The sequence below is a fragment of the Ipomoea nil genome, unplaced genomic scaffold, assembly GCF_001879475.1.
Source record: "Ipomoea nil cultivar Tokyo-kokei standard unplaced genomic scaffold, Asagao_1.1 scaffold2826, whole genome shotgun sequence".
Classification (NCBI taxonomy): domain Eukaryota; kingdom Viridiplantae; phylum Streptophyta; class Magnoliopsida; order Solanales; family Convolvulaceae; genus Ipomoea; species Ipomoea nil.
This window is the reverse complement of record NW_017619254.1, coordinates 983,357-999,693: the sequence shown is the minus strand read 5'-3', so window position 1 is coordinate 999,693 and position 16,337 is coordinate 983,357. Positions and strand designations below refer to the sequence as shown.

Below are 16,337 nucleotides of genomic sequence, written 5' to 3'. Positions count from 1 at the left end.
ATAATATAATACGATCAGGTTGGTCCATACAATAATTATTGGATTATACATGTATCTATTGTAAAGCTAAGATTAAGAAAAAGACACAATAATTCAACACAAATATTATATATATCTCATCGGAAAATGATTTTACAGTACGTACTGCATATAATATAATAATGAAATGATCAGCTTACAATTAACTTCATATATAATTAGACTAACAATACATTATACATGCACATAAAAACAAAAAGCTAGCTAGCTAACTAGAGTGGGGTGGGGGTGTTAGTTCCATCCCAGTAGCTGGAGAACGTAAAAGAGAGCCAAGGAGAAGGGATAAAGGAAGAAGGCAAAGATGCTGGTCCATAGTTGATATGTGGTTTTGAAGTAAGCAAGAAAGCCTATTGTGAGAGATATGACAAAAACCACCAACACTTCTGCAGAATAGTCCCATGTTAACTCCCTTGCATACACCACTGCTAGCAATGATAGCAGCCCTGTTAGGTTGCTCATTGTCACTCCATTATATATCTGCATGCATGCAAGCATATATTTCACCAATTTAATTACCACACAGTGACTAACAAAATTAAATTATAATGGGCCTTTGGCCCTATTCAGTAACATAGTTAACTTATTATCAGCCAATGTTGGCTTATTTGACCACAATCAGCAAAAGTGTGTGTAACAGTTTATTGTTTCAAAAAGCTGTTTTGCTGCTCAAAACAGCTTTTTGAGAAAGTCATTTTGCAAGTAATCAGTTATCAGCTAACAACTAATTTACCAAACATCTTTTTAGAATCAGCTAATGCTATCAACTAGTTAAACTCACTAACGCAATCAGCTAACAGCTATTTACCAAACATCCATTTGTCTTTTATGTATAAATTAAACCAAAAATAAGGATATTGAATTGAGAGGGGCTGGGAGCAGTAATAAGTACCTCAGAAAATGTCAAAGAAGCAGCTTTGGAGCTCTTTTGACTTGCTGGAAAAATGGCTGCTATGGCCATCCTGCCATTGATGACTATAGGGAGCACGACGAAGGAGATGATGAAGGTAGGCACTCCCACAGCGCCAGAGAATTGTATCACATTAGTCATTAAGGGCTGTGCACAAAACGTCAATATCGCAACTCCCAATATCACTTGCAACACTGTTACTATGAAATCCCATGTCCCCATTTTCTCTCCGCCCGCCTGCTCTACCTCTCCCGCTGCGCCGTTTGTCTCTTCTCCGCTTTTCTACAAATTATAATCACCGTAAAAGTCAAGTTAAATAACAGTTTTATCCACATATATATATATATATATATATACACGTCGCGTTCAATCCTAATTAACATAGTATGCGTGTCCACAATGAGATGGTGTGCACTAAATAAACGTTGCTTTTTTATTTCTAGCTGACAATAAAGGATTGGTCTTGTGACCTTAATTGACAAAGGATCACAAGAGGTAAATCAGTCTAGTTATCCATAGGTGACTGATTCAAATTAAGAAGGGTAATAGACAACTTTTACTGAGAATCAAATTAAAGTTGAAATTTTATGGCATTTGGCCCTGTCTACTAATCCATTGAATCATCCTGATTTACATCCTCCCACATGCTCTGTCGGGTCTGGGACCCTTAGGATTGGGGATTCAGCCTTTTGGGGTAAAAGTTGAAATTTTATAATTACCAAGACAATAAATTCACCATGGGTGCCCAAAAGTGATTTCTCTAGTTAAAGTGGTTGCACTTACCTCCTGGTCATCATTTTCAGGTGTAGAAGTTGGTGTGGCGGCGGCCGCGTTGTCGGCTGAGGAATTATTGGCAAGCAGGTTTTCTATTCCATTAAGAAACTCTTGTTCGGTGATTCTGCTGTTTCCATCTCTATCCAGATCCTTCATCATCGTCTTCACTGCCACCATACGTTGCACTTCATCCGTCACTATTAATCGAAGAAACTTCTCCAGTTCTCGTGACGACATCTGCTGGTTGTTGTCGGAATCATACAAATGGAAGAAACTGCAATGCAATGCGCCACATATATGTATCATTAATTTGCAAATTATTGTAATGTCATACTTAGCTATACTAATTTAAGGACATACATAATTGTGTATACTTACAGTCGAATGCGTGAAACATTGGGCTTCCCATTTTGTGTGAGAAGATTCTCAAACCTTGAATAGTGCAAGCTTCTTTTTTGGATCGTTGGATCTATAATCTATACGTACATGAAATGTTCATTGTACATAAAGTTAGCATGCATGCATGCATGGTTTTAATTGAATTGGATTTAGCTAGTGGGAAAAAAAAAAATTAATAACAGGAAAATGTAGTATAGTTAATTACCTGATAACCGAAATAGGCGAGAAGAAATGCAACGGTGATAATGAGAGCAACCAAAACCACAATTCGCTGCCCAGACGCGGAGGAGACAACATTGACTAGTTCCACCAACACAAAAGGCACCAACGACAACAGCATAAGCCCGGCCGTGAAAGAAGTTGAGGCATCCGTTGAAATACCGCATTCTGGATTTATAGAAACCCACAAAAATAACTATTTTAGAATATGAGCATCAATAATTGAACTCGGTATTAGTCCTCTCCCTTAATGGACAAGATATAACCTAATGAACAATTTATCTGTCCACAATCCTATCAGACAACAGTGTGGGACTCTTGAACAAAAGTAGATAAAGGCAAAAGTCACATTTACCCTTCCACTATCTGGTCCTGGGTGCAAAAGAATATAATGGGCAATTGGGCATGCATGCGTGAATAAAATATTAATTAATTATGTGAAAGAGAAAAAGATATAAAATTAATGTTAAAAGGAATTGAATTAACCGTTCAAAGTCTTCAACCAATTGGAAGCGAAAGATTGGGTTGAGGGCTGAGACTGGGAATCCTTTTCTTGAGTGGCTCTGTCTCTCCGGCCGACTATTACACAGAGACCCCAAAGTACTGTGAGGTTAAAGATGGTGGCTCCGGCGTTAACCCTGATACCAAAGAACACCTGGTTCTGTGCACCCTCTTGGCTGTTGAATATCCCCGACGCTGTCAATTCCACAACATCGAATTACATTATTACATATATATAATCGTTTGAAAGTTAGATGTAAAAACTAAAAACGCAATTAAGCAACTTACAGATTGTCATGATGATTCTGGGAAAAACCATGAGGATTCGGAAGACAGTGGCGCCGAAAATCCCAGTGCCCAGAGTATCAAAGATCTTCTTGCTTGAACTGCTCACCAGCTGCTCTGCCACGCTCATCAAGTACTGGAAAATCACTATCTGGAAAAGGTAGCCGGGGATGTTCTCCGCGCAGGGGAAGAACCCATAAGCGTGGTCGCATGTCGAGGAAGACGAGGACGATAGGCGTGGCCCGCCGAGAGCAAGAAACGACGACTGGTCTACAGATTGGTTAGCCGCATGAGCATGAGCATGGTAATGGTCGTGGACTCCATCAGAAACCACCTCACCATCATCATCCGACAAAAACCTCCCTTGGACCAACACAACCGCTAGGAGAAGTATGAACAAGGTTCTTGCCATTGATGGATCTTGGCGGTGAATTAAAATAGGATTATATTTTGACTAAATTCACGAAAGAAAATTGAAGTTTGGGTATTTATAGAAACACATATCCAAAATCTGGGGAGGCTGCTTAATTGATCTAGGATATGATACAACTATGGAATCGTCAACTGGATGTACTGGTCATAATTTTTATTTCATTTTAGTAATAACATGTGAATGATATGGAGGATTAATAAGGTCAACGTCTTTTGCAACTTTTCCAATACTTCTTCTTTTTTAAAAGTATTACAGTACTTCTTGGAAAACGAGAAAATGGAACGAATCAAAACCTGGGATTCCAAGAAAACAGCCACAACGTAACAAAAATGTTTATTATTTTAATGAGGATTTAGATTGAACTGTTCCAAGTTCTGAACAACTGGAATATGATAATGGCATTTATCAATATTTCCATTGGTCATTTTATATTCTCTGCACGTGAAAATAACTTTGGTTCGATCCGCGAGCTTAACAATTATTTTACATGCACGTGAAAATCACTTTTGATTCGATCTGCGAGTTTAACAATTATTTTACTCTTTTTTTTTAACAATTATTTTACTGTTCACTTTGATTTGATATTTGGATGAAATTCAGAGAAATTTCAGGTTTTCCTACCTACCAAAAGGTTAGGTTATCCCTGATATTGTGCATTGCCGGTGACTAACTGTCATTATTTAAGCTCCACTATAGGGTAGAGTAAACACATCATCATATTGCATGTGTTATTGTTAGACTTTTGATGCGTGTTTAATCAATCACCAATAATTGCAAAATTTTAATTAGTGTAAATGCTGTATTTCTCACATGTTCCCTGTATAGCATGAAATATGTTTCCAATTGTTGATATATGGCTTTCACCTCTTTTGGTCTTACAAATTTTTTATCCATCCACTCTTTAACTTTACTTCTTTTGTGTCTCTGTCTTTTGTGTCTCTGTCTAATGTTGATCACAACATTTGCCCAATATAAATTACTAGGCAACTTTTACTCAATTACTCCATATTTTTTTACTTCTCTGCTATTGGTTCCTGTCAATTGCCTTATTTATTTATTAATTTTATCTTCATACTAATTATCACAAGTTAACAAAAGAAGTTGACTCGAAGGGGATGACCAAATGGGTAGAGGTAGAGCATGGTTCTCATACCAAAAGTTTACAAGTTTAATTATTATCAGCACTCTATCAGAGTATCATCGAGCTCGTGGCATAGGAATTTTCTAGTGCATGTTTGGAGGTTTACTTCGTACACACCATTAGGTATTAGCTGTAGGTTTCCCTCGTCATCCAAAAAAAAAAAAAAAAACAAAACAAAACAAAACAAAACAAAACAAAACAAAAACAAAAAAAACAATTGATGGTAAATGGTAGCAAAAGGACCAAAATTGAACATATTTAGCTGCATTAAGATATAATTTTGCAATTGATAATTTTTTTAGGACTAAAACATGAATAAATACTCTATAAATGACTAATTTTTTTATTCTATAAAAATAATTCATAAATCTTATGATTTTAACAAAAAGAGTATAAAAATCTAATATGTTAAATGGATTGGATTCGGTACCGCATGGCCATAATTTTTCTTGCATGGACCATATATTTCTGAAATTAGAGTAATAATTAATGTCAGTTGTCGCCATTAGTTATGTGCAATAAGAGCTACCCATAGCATGAGACAAAACGTTGCTTGTCAACTTCTCGTCTGTAACATAGTAAATTAAACATATATATATAGTTACATATATACCACTAGTTGCCATTAGTGATAAACCTAACGTGACTACGTGATAGGATTGGATTGGTTGGCCACTTGGCCTATCAATTCATTTAGTTTACCTTTCAAACAAGAGAAGAAAAATTCTCAGTATCTATCCATCCCAAAATATGGCGATGGCTGCGCTTTTCGATCTTAAAATTATCTCAATTACATCCTTATCTTTTCTACCAAAATCTTATTTGTCATTTGTCCTTGTGCACAGCTGTATAAGCGATCCTTAAAATACATACATATGCAAAAATCTTATTTAAAACAAACAAACCAAAAAAATCAAGCCATCAACGGCTGACCTTTCTCCCTAACCATTACTCATTTAATTTTAATGTCCCTTAGCAGTTTTTAATATATCTTAATTTCATTTTTCAACATGTCAAAAATATAATAAAGAATTACTACTACTACAGACTACGTGCTTGCCTTTAAGAAGTGGAGCATGATATTATACCATTTAAAAATTCTTCTAATCTATACCTATATCTACACTTCATATAAAAATGCATTAATGTCCTTTTCTTTTATTGCTTTGTGAAAACTAACAAATTCCTTACTAACATTTGATCTTTTCTTTTTAAAAAGGTACAAAAGGCTGTCCAAAAAAGAAGATAACTTAACCAATAGGAGTATAGTATTACCTAAGAAGAAGGAATCAACCAGCAATAGTATGTTGGTATTTTGGTAAAGTGCTAAAGGCCTTGCTTTATTTCTTGTCCAATAAAGGGAATACCTTGAAACATTGCCCTGACACACTGGAAATTGGATGGAAGACTAGAACTACTACTTCAGTAGCCAAATTATATTCTCAACATAACGATTTAGTTCATCAGTTCATGTACATCTAGGCATCTAGCTCAATCACTCAATTTTGATGTAAACAACCAACAATAAGAAAACAGTAATTACAAGTTTTTAACATTGGGAAGAGTCTGTACCTGTGTACCAGATTGTTCTAGGGTGTCAAGAAAGTTCTAATTCCAGCGATCACATTCTTTATGCCTAATGCTCAGTAAGTTGATGTTGCTAAAAGCTTCCTTGACCTGTGAGAAAGAAAACATTTCGTGCAGTTAAATGAAGTACGGCCAACTATGCCTATAATTCAAACAACTGATATACTGACAAGTGACAACCATATATTCTAGGCGTATATGTTTGCAAGAGAGAGAGAATAATACCAATTTATTGCACTATGGTTATGTTTGGGTCTCCCTCTTCATCAATCCAGCAGCAAAATTTTTAACCACATGTATGTTCTAAGCAGTGAAGGCAGTACAAACTTCTGGGACTGAATTATAGAATGCTGAAAGGTAAACAACTAACAAGGCAAAAATGAAGGATATCTTTTGTTCATAAATAGGATGGTTCAGCAACAGCAGCTTATTATTGTTCACAATAGACTGGACAAATAGTTCTTTAGCTTCCTCATGCATCTTCCTAAGCTTGTTGCATATCTGCAAATGACCAAGAAAATAACAAGGTAAAAAGAATAAAAAAAAAAAAATTTACCGTTAGACACGGCAGTCTCTTGTCCACAATTACTTCCAAGCTGAAGGATCCAGGATATCTTAACAAAGCAGTTCATGAATACGGTAAGATGATTACATCATCAAGATCTTTTGAATATGCCTCAGCCTTTTTTACATTGTCATCATCTACCGTTGTTGGAAGGACTCCTAATTCCTTTTTGTTCACAGGCTGAGGAATATCATGTGCAGAGGTCTGGGAACTGTTATATTCAACCCTTGTGTTACAGTTGGTCCAATCCTTGCTGTAAAAGTCCTATATGTTAGGAGAAATAAGTAGAGATTAACATATGCATAATCTTCATACTCAATTTTTTATGGACAACTTGAGAAACCATCTTAATGTATCTATCTTTTGTGAATCACCTGTGTGTCTGAAATTCTGGAAAAATCTCTGCAAATGTTTGAACAATCAGGTCTTAAGTGCACACAAATGAAAAAGACGAGTAACCAACACTATCATTACAAAAAGAACCTGTGTTCACTTGGTGATTCCAAGGGCCGTTTAAATGGACTAGTAATTATCATTTCTGCAGCCGTCTGCATAATAGATTATAATATAAATTTAGGTGACATTCTAATCCATAAATTTCTTATCATGACATCCTTGCAGCAGTGGAACTATTTAAAAGTGAAATTCCCTTGATGATAACAAACCTCTGTTGTTTTCCTTTTAAGAGGTGTGATGTTTGGCTTTTGCGTTGATGCTGATGTTGTAATAGGGTGAGTAACCATTGATTGTGCAATGCTTTTTAGACTAGTATTCTGCTCCAGGTTTCCCAAGGCTTTACCATCTTTCGGCAACAAGGACTGAGATACACAAGGACTTGATCCCACATTTCTGTATTAGCAGAAATGGTTCATAAAAATTTTGCACCCAACGAAGGAGGCATTAACATAAGAAGATTAAAACAACTCAATGTAATACTTCGAAAGTTTCAAGCTAGGGAAATCCAGTGTCTGTCTACCAGCTTTGATAGGGTAGATTTTCTTGTCACCACCAGAAGTTTTCCTTGCCATTGAAGGAAAGGCACTTCTTAGAACTCTTGGATTTCCATTGTTGTGTGGCATGGACTTACTCTGCTCGCCCGTACTCAAAGGCCTGACATGAGAACTGATGAAAAACATACCCACAAACCTTGTTTCAGTAATAAATAATAATACATTTTGATATTATCTTATATCTATGATATAAGCATTTACTAGTACCAAGAATGTACTCACAGACTTTGTAGCAGAAATAATATGCAGATATAACAAAAAGTAAAAAAGATGCATAATTAGACAAAAAGGTGGGACTGTCAAAAAATCAGAGCATCTGTATCCCACGATGATGAGTGATAAAAAAAGTCTGTCAAAAGGATCCAGTTCTTGAAATTGGGTAAAGAATGTAATGCATGGCAGACAACATATGCAGAATTCATTTTGAAGAAAAGGGCTCTTTCACAAAGTACCCAAAGAGTCAATTGTAGTATTTTTCTTCATTCCTGGTTAGAAAACCCAATATTAGATTAATGACCTGGGGTATCGATATTTTTATTGATGTTCCCACTTTCTACTAAAACAGATTTCTGTATTGTTCCAAAACTCATCCTTGAGGTAGTAATCAACATTTTCTATGGTTCATGCCATCAAACTTAGAGCAGTCCCTGAGGTCATTTAGTCATAATGGACAAATGGGTTATAAAGACTAATAGTTTCACTTACCAAATAGACAAAACTTACCATATGATAATATAGTTAAGGCAACAAATATCTCAAATAAAGGAGAAATTTAAAACTAAGTTTGAGGAGAAACTCTTGTCACCAAAATCTTACATGTCTGTGGAAAAACCTTTACAGTTGTCCTGACTTCCTGCCTGAAGAATGCTACTCTTGGGTGATCTAGAACCTGGCAATGAAACAACTTCCTTCCCATTTTCATCACCTTTACCATTTTGTGCCCTGTGATGAATATTCTAGTAAGATATATTATCTGATAAGACTTTTTAAATCATGGAAAATTTCCACTTACATTCCTTCATCACCATGACTTGGTGGGCTTGTGCCAAAATGTTTTGCCTGTGTCAAAGATTTCTTCTGCTTATGAGCAGCAGTTTCAATTGACGGCTTGAAGAACTTTGACCTGATGGTGCCACAGTCACCTTTCCCTTGTGTCAAATTTTGAACAGCAGTTTCACTATACAAACATGTGCATTCCATATCAAACAATACTTATTAAAGCAAAGTTTAGCAATCATGCTTTATCAATGATGCATAGTTTACATTAATTCAGTCACTAGACTGATTAGGAATAAGAGGAGTTTAAGTGCTTTATAGTTTGGTTCTTCTTTGAATGCAAAAAGGCAACCATGCATGGTTGATTAATGATAATAAAACCATAGGAAGTTAGCATTTTCTACCTGCTTAATGGGGCTTTAAGTAGCCTGGAAATAGGTTCTTGTATCTCGTCATTGACTTTTTTGAGATGCTCATCCTTCTTGGCTCTTGCAATATTGCATTCGGGGTGTGTATTGTTCCCCTCTATATTGCTAACCAAAAGATTTTTGTCATTCTCAAATTTGCTACTTTCCTGCGAGGCATTGCTCAGCTGTACAAGAAATCTTTCAGGCATTGTTTTATTGTCATTTGAGTCCAGACCAGCTATCAGTTCAAGATCCTTCTCTACATCTGAAGAACTCAGTTTTGCACCCAGAGAACCAACTTCTTTCAGCAAGTCAGAACCTGCATCTTGGCTTGACTCACGTCCAGAAGAATGGGGAGATACATCCTGTATGGCTTCCTCAGCAACTGATTCAGGAGAGGTTCCCTTCTCTGTTGGGAAATCTGTATGTTGTGTGTTGGTAGATGTCTTCCTCATTGGAAAGATTCTTGTTTGCATTAGTTCATCTTTGTGATTAACGGTTGCAGAAATTGATGCATCATTGTTGTTTGCAGTACACTTTGAAGAACAATTTGTGTCTATGGTATGAGGAGTTAGACCACTGTCAACCAAAGAATCAGCAGTTGAAGTAATTGCCATCTCTGGCTCAGAGTTCTTTTTGGGTGTGCCACCGTCTATTTCACCAACATCTTCACTCAGATGGAGTCCAGAGCCTTGATGCGCACTTGTTTCAGAAGAACCTTCAATTTCTAGAATCTTCTTAGGTTGTTCTTTTGCCCTCGGGCTTGACTCAAAACTAAGACCATCCACCCTAAACCCAATCAGAGGGAGAAGATGGAGAAGAGGTAATAAGTCAAGCTGTGATTGTTAAAAGATCAAGAAATTTAGTAACCTGAGAACCATGAAAAATTCTGACTTACTCCTTGAAATCAAAGTTGAAGTTGAAGCTATCTGCTTTCCCCTTGTTACTGGCACCAGAAGATTCTTCATTTGATTTTTCTTTTGTCTTTCCATTTTTCTTACTTGGAGAAGAAATATCAAGGTCTGACATGTCAATCTTGAAGGATGATATCTTGCTAAAATTGCTGTCAAGATTGAAATCCATATCCCTGTTGGAAATTTAACATATTGAAGGATGACATGTTAGTTCTTAACACAAAATTACTAGGTACAATAAGCAAGATGGTTTAGGATACACACAAATTGTGAGCAAAAATTTAGACATAAGCTTGATGCAGAACAGGGACTAGAGCAGATACAAAGATTTGATGAGCTACCATCAAGTTGGAGATTTTCAAGAATCTGTTTAGAGCACAAACTACCTTTCTAACACACATGCATTCATTAATACATCATAGAAGACATAGATAACTTCCACCAGAATACAATTAAGTATAATCAGGAACAGCAAGAGGAAACTTTGACAGTAATTACTCTTTGTCAAAGTTGAATGTCTTTTTCTTATTCTTGGAAATAGGCCCAAAGTCAAAATCCATAGATTCATCCCCAATGGAAATTGATTTCCATGAGTTAAGAAAATCATTTCCAATGTCAAGATCTGCAGCAAACATAATGCAAAATCATAATTACTTCATGCCAAAAACTATAATAAAAATATTTATTAAAAAAAAAAAAAAAAACCCTCAAATATAGTATATTGCCCCTACATATTTTTTAGTTTAATAATATGCAGATTTTGATTCTTAGATGGTTCCTTATACTGCCAAATATATAATATTTTTTCAGGCTCAGGCATTTTATCCATTTCTTCCTGTGTATTGCCCAGGCTCAGGCATTTGCCCGTTTCTTCCTGTGTATTGTCCAAACTAACATTCCAAGGATGTGCAAAATGTACCAAACATGGGATTTAATTACCCCCAATATCCTGACCAAATCTGTGAAACCAGAAAAAACCCCTAAGAATTCTTCTTGTTCAACTGCAAGGTTTCAATGAAAAACCACAAGAACATCTTGGAGATTAGAATACCCAGTAATGGACTTTTCTCTTTTGCCTTGGCAGATGAGGAAGCTCCCTTCTGAGTTTCTGTCATCTGGAATAAAGATTTGAAAATGTTATGGTTTTAAAATCATACTTCAGTTGTTAACAAACTATTGAGATATCAAGAAGTGGGTCCAAAATATCTGGTCGTCAAGTAAAATCATAAACTACAACTAAAACTCCCAATCAAGGAAGACCAAAAGTTGTTCTTACCAAGTGTTGAGATGATATATATATATATATATATATATATATATATATATATATATATATATATATATATATATATAAAACAAAATAGTCTGTCAAAAGTATAATAGACCATATAACCACCCAAATGCAATTGCCAAAATAGAAATCTACATATCCCAGTATTGATTAACAATTTAATATCAATGCACAAAGCGTGGATGCAGAATTTGAAACGTTGGGCAGTATTCATTGTTCAACATCTTAGAAAACAAAATTCAAATTATGGAGAGATTTAAGATCTTGGGCATCAAAATGTATTACGGAGTAACATTTTATGGCTTTTGAAACAAACTTTCACTACTTTTATCCTTTGCTCCAAAAACAATACTTAGCTTTTCTTAACCTATTACAACACTACAAGTAAGTCCTCTCAGCAAATACACAGAATAAGTTCCTGTCATAAACACAAAATTAGATGCTAACTTTTGCTTTATTGGCCACTAATAGTTTTGTGGTTCTACTTATATAGGTGGTTATTCTCTGCAATCCAAGAGTTAAACAAAAGGTATACATGTATACCGTATACATTTACACTCACACTGACATACATACTGCTAATAGTTCACATGTATATAATCAACAGAATATACACTATCCAAACTATAAATCAAAACCAAGCGAGATGGAGTCAATCACGCATGCAAACTTACACTAGTGTTGGAAACAAAAATTTAAAGTAATATAGAGATTAGAGAAACTTACCGGTATACTATCGTGAGTACTCAGATCAGGCACGGCATGAAAGCAATCGGAGTTTCTTCGAAATTAAACACTCTGCAATTCGGTACAAAAACAAAGAGATAAATTAAAACAAGCAATTAATTAATACTTGACTGCACTCTTCCGAAACCGGATCTTAAAATGTAAATGTAGATCGATTAATATGCGAGAGAGACATTGGTTTCCGTTATCTGGCTCTCGCAGTTGCAGGCGAAGTAAAATCGTTCGTTGCTCCTCTCTCTGCGTCAAAGGGTTTTCGCGCAATCGCATTACAAATATTGAATAAACGGTACGAATCGGAAGTTTATTTATATAGTTGATGATCTGAGCGCGCGGTGCTATTTTTATATGGTGGATTGAAAAAAGGAAAATGTATTATCCAAGTAAAGACAATTTATTTTTGAGTAAATACCCAAAATGGTCGACTATAGCTAAATTCACAAATTGGTCCTCGATTTTCAATTTCAATCAATTAAATCCTTAACTTTGTAATTTTAACACAATTTGGTCATCTGTCTATTTGACCGTTTGTTGACAGTGATTTTTGAGGATATATATGTAATTTCATGGTCCATCGTCGGTTTTTTAAGGTTCTGGTTGCATTTCCAAATCGCACTGTTACATTTGAATAACTGTCGAAAGCAATCTACCAAATCTGGTCGCCTTTCTTCATCCTCCCTTTGAATTCAATGTAGTTGAGTTCATACCAGAGCGAAGAAGACGACGTGTTTCCGAACCAATGCAACGTCATCCTTGAGGCCTCCACGTGCTCCGACGAGAGCGGAAGGTTCTTTTGGAGATCGTCCATCACGGTCAACAAACGGTCAAATAGATGGAGGACCAAATCGTGTCAAAATTACAAAGTTAAGGACTTAATTTGTTGAAATTGAAAGTCGAGGACCAATTTATGAATTTAGCTATAGTCGAGGGACCATTTTGAGTATTTACTCTTTTTTATAGGAAAAATGGTCACATATATTATTAAAATATATACGAAATTACAATTGGCTTATTAAATTTAAAAAATTGTAATCGAATTTTGAACAACATAAATTCATACAATTGAATTTAAAATGATTTGTTTATTCAGTAATTGCTAACGTTGTGATTACCGAATAAAAATAAATAAATTTTTAAATTTGTTTTAATAATTTTAAATTAAATTAATTTTTTTTAAAAAAATCTAAAAATATATCCCTCCCCTACATTTATCTCCACCAAAAATAAAGAAGATTTCTTCGTCTCTAGCTTGAAGACAAAGTCTTTCGTCTCTAACCAAAGACAATTAAGGTTTCTTCATCTCCGGCTAGAGACGAAGACTATGGATTTTTTAAACAAATTTTCTTATTTAATTTAATTTAAAATTAGTAAGATAAATTTTTAAAAATATTTTTTTAATATTGTAATCGGCACGTCAGCAATTACGGTTTAAACATGTAATTTTAAGTTCAATTGCACTCATTTACGTCATTTCATAATTTAATTATATTTTTTTGAATTTGCCGACTTAATTATTATTTCGTGTGTAATTTAATGCCTTATTTAGCCATTATTTCTTAAATAAAATTAAAGAATTAGAGTAAAAATTAACCTAGTTTTGATTTTTGAAGAAGCAAACAGTGAATTGGGATGGAGCACTGCTGAGTATAGTTGCCCACTTCGCCCCTAGAAAGAAACTGAAATTAAGATGAGGGCCATAGTTCAGCGAGTGACTTCTGCCAGTGTTGAGGTCCGTTCGGCTCCTCCTCCCTCACATTTTCCTCTCTGTTTATGTAATTCGTGTGCTAAACTGCGAGCTATAAATTTGCAGGTGGAAGGCAAAGTTGTATCAGCCATCGGGCCGGGCCTATTGGTCCTCGTCGGACTTCACGAGTCGGATGTTGACTCCGATGCTGATTACATGTACGCAATATGATTTTTCGTAGTAATTTGTATTTGTGATTGCTATATTACTCATCTTCGTATCCAGAAGTTGCTAATTTTGTGTTTTAATTCATGCTCATGAGCAGATGCCGTAAGGTGCTGAACATGAGATTATTTCCTAACGAAGAGACTGGGAAAACTTGGGATCACAGTGTAATTTCTCTATCCATTTCTACGTTATTCACGGTTTTATGATGTGATTTCACAGTACAATGTGGGTAGAGTAATCATGAAATAAATGGAACCAAGAGAGCCAAAAATGCCTGTATTAAATTGTCTGAGAATAAGCATTTTGGCAGTAAAAAGAGTTTATTCAGATTTCTGATTCAAACAATGTATCAGAACTCAATTATATTAAGGAGACGCCATATCAACATTTTTAAATATTGAATTACTTCAAAGAACATAATAAGTAACTTAAAATTTTATTTTGGGCATGGATAACTGTAATGCATATTTTACATCATTGATTTGGTAATAACACTGTAGGCAAATGCTTTTTTTCATGGCAGGTTATTCAGAAGAATTATGAAATTCTGTTAGGTATATGCTTTGCTCTTATATTTTTGTTATTGATTAGGGAATGCTATGACGACTCACATGTAACCATGCTATTGCCTTGTTCTTCTAATGTTATGGATTATGCAGTGAGTCAGTTTACATTATATGGGATTTTGAAGGGAAATAAGCCCGACTTTCATGTAGCAATGCCTCCGGATAAAGCAAAACCCTTCTATGCAGCAGTGGTGGAAAAGTTCCAGAAAGCTTACAAACCAGATTCTGTGAAAGGTAGTTTATCTTTCTTCTCTTATATTTGAATTAACTTTGTTCCTTCCCCTGAGGTGCTCGTTCTTTGTAATACTTTTCTGGCATTTCATTGTCTTCATGGATAGTTTTTAGTAGTTTGTTCTTTTGATAGGTACAAGTTTCAACATTTAAAAAAATGACTAATCATTACTGGCTATATACTGACACTTCAGATTTGATAAGTAATTCCTAAAAGTATCTAAAGTTTATCAAGCTCTCTCGTTCATACCTAGACTTTTTTACTTTTCCCTGTTGTCAGTGTTAAACCCTAAGAATTATTCTTTCTTTGCATTCTACTCTGACATTGTTAGACTGAATGCTGTTGTCCATATAAATTCTTGTCTGCAATCACTAGTCAAATCCTATGAAGTTCTTTGTTGCATTTCTGGTAGACTGGTACTGATTGCCTTCTCTCATAGCTCTAGAAGCCTACTTCCATTTACTAGGTGATCATAAAACCCTTTATCCTCCCAATTAAACAATCCATCATCCTCAACTTTCTAATTAGTTCCCAAGTGCAGGTAAACACGCCAAGATTTCTTTACTTGTGACCCTGATTTTTATGACAGTCTAAGTTTCCTGCTATTTTTTATGTTGAATGTATTGGTAGCAAAATGGGATTGACAAATATAGTGAATATTTCTAGAATTCTACTAGCAGAAATGACTGGAGATACTTTTCAGTTTTCACAGCTTTTAACTCAAGGATTGAGGTTGAAAAGGATTATCTATTCCTGCTTCATTTTATCAACAGTTAATTACTATTATCTGCTATGCCTGTTTGATTAAGGAGAGGTTAGGCTGGATATGGTTATTAAACTGTTGCCTTGGCTTTATCTTTCAGTCATATCTATCTCTCCAGTCTCTACCCATAATATGTACTGTTAGATTGTTCTGTCACGCAATATTCATCCATTCTAAATCCCTTTTTTGTGTCTTGTCTCAAACAGATGGCATATTTGGCGCAATGATGAAGGTGAACTCCTTTATTTTTCAATTTCGAGCTCCATTTTTATTCTTAATAGGGTAACACCACGCCTGAACTGTGGTTATTTTCATGGTGAAAGGTGAACTTGGTGAATGATGGGCCTGTTACGATGCAACTTGACTCATCACAGCCGTCAAAGTGAGTGCACGGGGATGTCGCAATGTCATTTAACTTCTTAACAAGATATTCTACAATTATTCCATTGTATCATGAAACATTTTTAGTCTCATTACGCAAAATTTCTTGTACTCACCTGAGAAGGGCTGAAGTGAAAGAGCAACAGAGGAAAATTTTGATGTCCAATGTTCTAAATATTTTTTATTTATTTTTGTATTAAAAATGCCACTGAACTTTCATTTGCTCAACCATTTTCTTTTCTGCCAATAAGATCATCACCGTTTGTATGAA

The 16,337-nt window shown here is 35.2% G+C and overlaps 3 protein-coding genes across 8 annotated transcripts; 1 reads left to right on the top strand and 2 right to left on the bottom strand.

Annotated features, from left to right (window-relative positions):
- LOC109159162 lies at positions 1-3,732 on the bottom strand. The gene is made up of 7 exons (XM_019307210.1): positions 3,128-3,732; positions 2,825-3,034; positions 2,325-2,506; positions 2,099-2,196; positions 1,730-1,994; positions 929-1,228; positions 1-516 (listed from the first exon to the last, which is right to left on the bottom strand). Exons 1-7 carry the CDS (start codon positions 3,534-3,536, stop codon positions 271-273), a joined length of 1,710 nt encoding a protein of 569 aa, XP_019162755.1. The 5' UTR covers positions 3,537-3,732; the 3' UTR covers positions 1-270.
- A 2,369-nt stretch (positions 3,733-6,101) lies between these two features.
- Positions 6,102-12,506, bottom strand: LOC109159161 (uncharacterized protein At4g18490). 5 transcript variants are annotated; one of them, XM_019307204.1, is made up of 16 exons: positions 12,389-12,506; positions 12,195-12,266; positions 11,229-11,292; positions 10,676-10,799; positions 10,162-10,350; positions 9,261-10,052; positions 8,873-9,037; positions 8,677-8,802; positions 7,787-7,972; positions 7,516-7,699; positions 7,334-7,398; positions 7,225-7,252; positions 6,938-7,114; positions 6,676-6,786; positions 6,511-6,585; positions 6,102-6,375 (listed from the first exon to the last, which is right to left on the bottom strand). In XM_019307204.1, the coding sequence occupies exons 3-15, from the start codon at positions 11,290-11,292 to the stop codon at positions 6,529-6,531; spliced, it is 2,268 nt and encodes a 755-aa protein (XP_019162749.1). In that variant the 5' UTR covers positions 12,195-12,266; positions 12,389-12,506; the 3' UTR covers positions 6,102-6,375; positions 6,511-6,528. The 5 variants fall into 5 exon arrangements, with proteins under 5 accessions (XP_019162749.1, XP_019162750.1, XP_019162751.1 ...); XM_019307205.1 differs by lacking the exon at positions 12,389-12,506 and having other exon boundaries at positions 7,225-7,240; positions 12,195-12,377; XM_019307206.1 differs by lacking the exons at positions 11,229-11,292; positions 12,195-12,266; positions 12,389-12,506 and adding an exon at positions 11,117-11,221.
- Positions 12,507-13,815: 1,309 nt separating this feature from the next.
- Positions 13,816-16,337, top strand: LOC109159164 (D-tyrosyl-tRNA(Tyr) deacylase). Of its 2 annotated transcripts, none has more exons than XM_019307212.1 (7): positions 13,816-13,947; positions 14,014-14,114; positions 14,222-14,288; positions 14,648-14,678; positions 14,784-14,924; positions 15,892-15,917; positions 16,009-16,337. In XM_019307212.1, exons 1-7 carry the CDS (start codon positions 13,900-13,902, stop codon positions 16,069-16,071), a joined length of 477 nt encoding a protein of 158 aa, XP_019162757.1. In that variant the 5' UTR covers positions 13,816-13,899; the 3' UTR covers positions 16,072-16,337. The 2 variants fall into 2 exon arrangements, with proteins under 2 accessions (XP_019162757.1, XP_019162758.1); XM_019307213.1 differs by having other exon boundaries at positions 13,817-13,941; positions 14,023-14,114; positions 16,009-16,294.

Bases quoted from the DNA above. Each gene is read 5' to 3' on its own strand.
- LOC109159162 (XM_019307210.1), bottom strand. From the start codon at position 3,536: ATGGCAAGAACCTTGTTCATACTTCTCCTAGCGGTTGTGTTGGTCCAA. The intron at 1,995-2,098 runs GTAAGTATACAC...ATTGCATTGCAG, and splicing joins AATGTTTCACGCATTCGACT to TTTCTTCCATTTGTATGATT. The intron at 1,229-1,729 runs GTAAGTGCAACC...TATAATTTGTAG, and splicing joins CTGAAAATGATGACCAGGAG to AAAAGCGGAGAAGAGACAAA.
- LOC109159161 (XM_019307204.1), bottom strand. From the start codon at position 11,292: ATGACAGAAACTCAGAAGGGAGCTTCCTCATCTGCCAAGGCAAAAGAG. The intron at 10,351-10,675 runs GTAATTACTGTC...AATTTCCAACAG, and splicing joins ACATTCAACTTTGACAAAGA to GGATATGGATTTCAATCTTG. The intron at 10,053-10,161 runs GTAAGTCAGAAT...GATTGGGTTTAG, and splicing joins TTCAACTTTGATTTCAAGGA to GGTGGATGGTCTTAGTTTTG.
- LOC109159164 (XM_019307212.1), top strand. From the start codon at position 13,900: ATGAGGGCCATAGTTCAGCGAGTGACTTCTGCCAGTGTTGAGGTCCGT. The intron at 14,289-14,647 runs GTAATTTCTCTA...TTTTCATGGCAG, and splicing joins GGAAAACTTGGGATCACAGT to GTTATTCAGAAGAATTATGA. The intron at 14,679-14,783 runs GTATATGCTTTG...TGGATTATGCAG, and splicing joins GAATTATGAAATTCTGTTAG to TGAGTCAGTTTACATTATAT.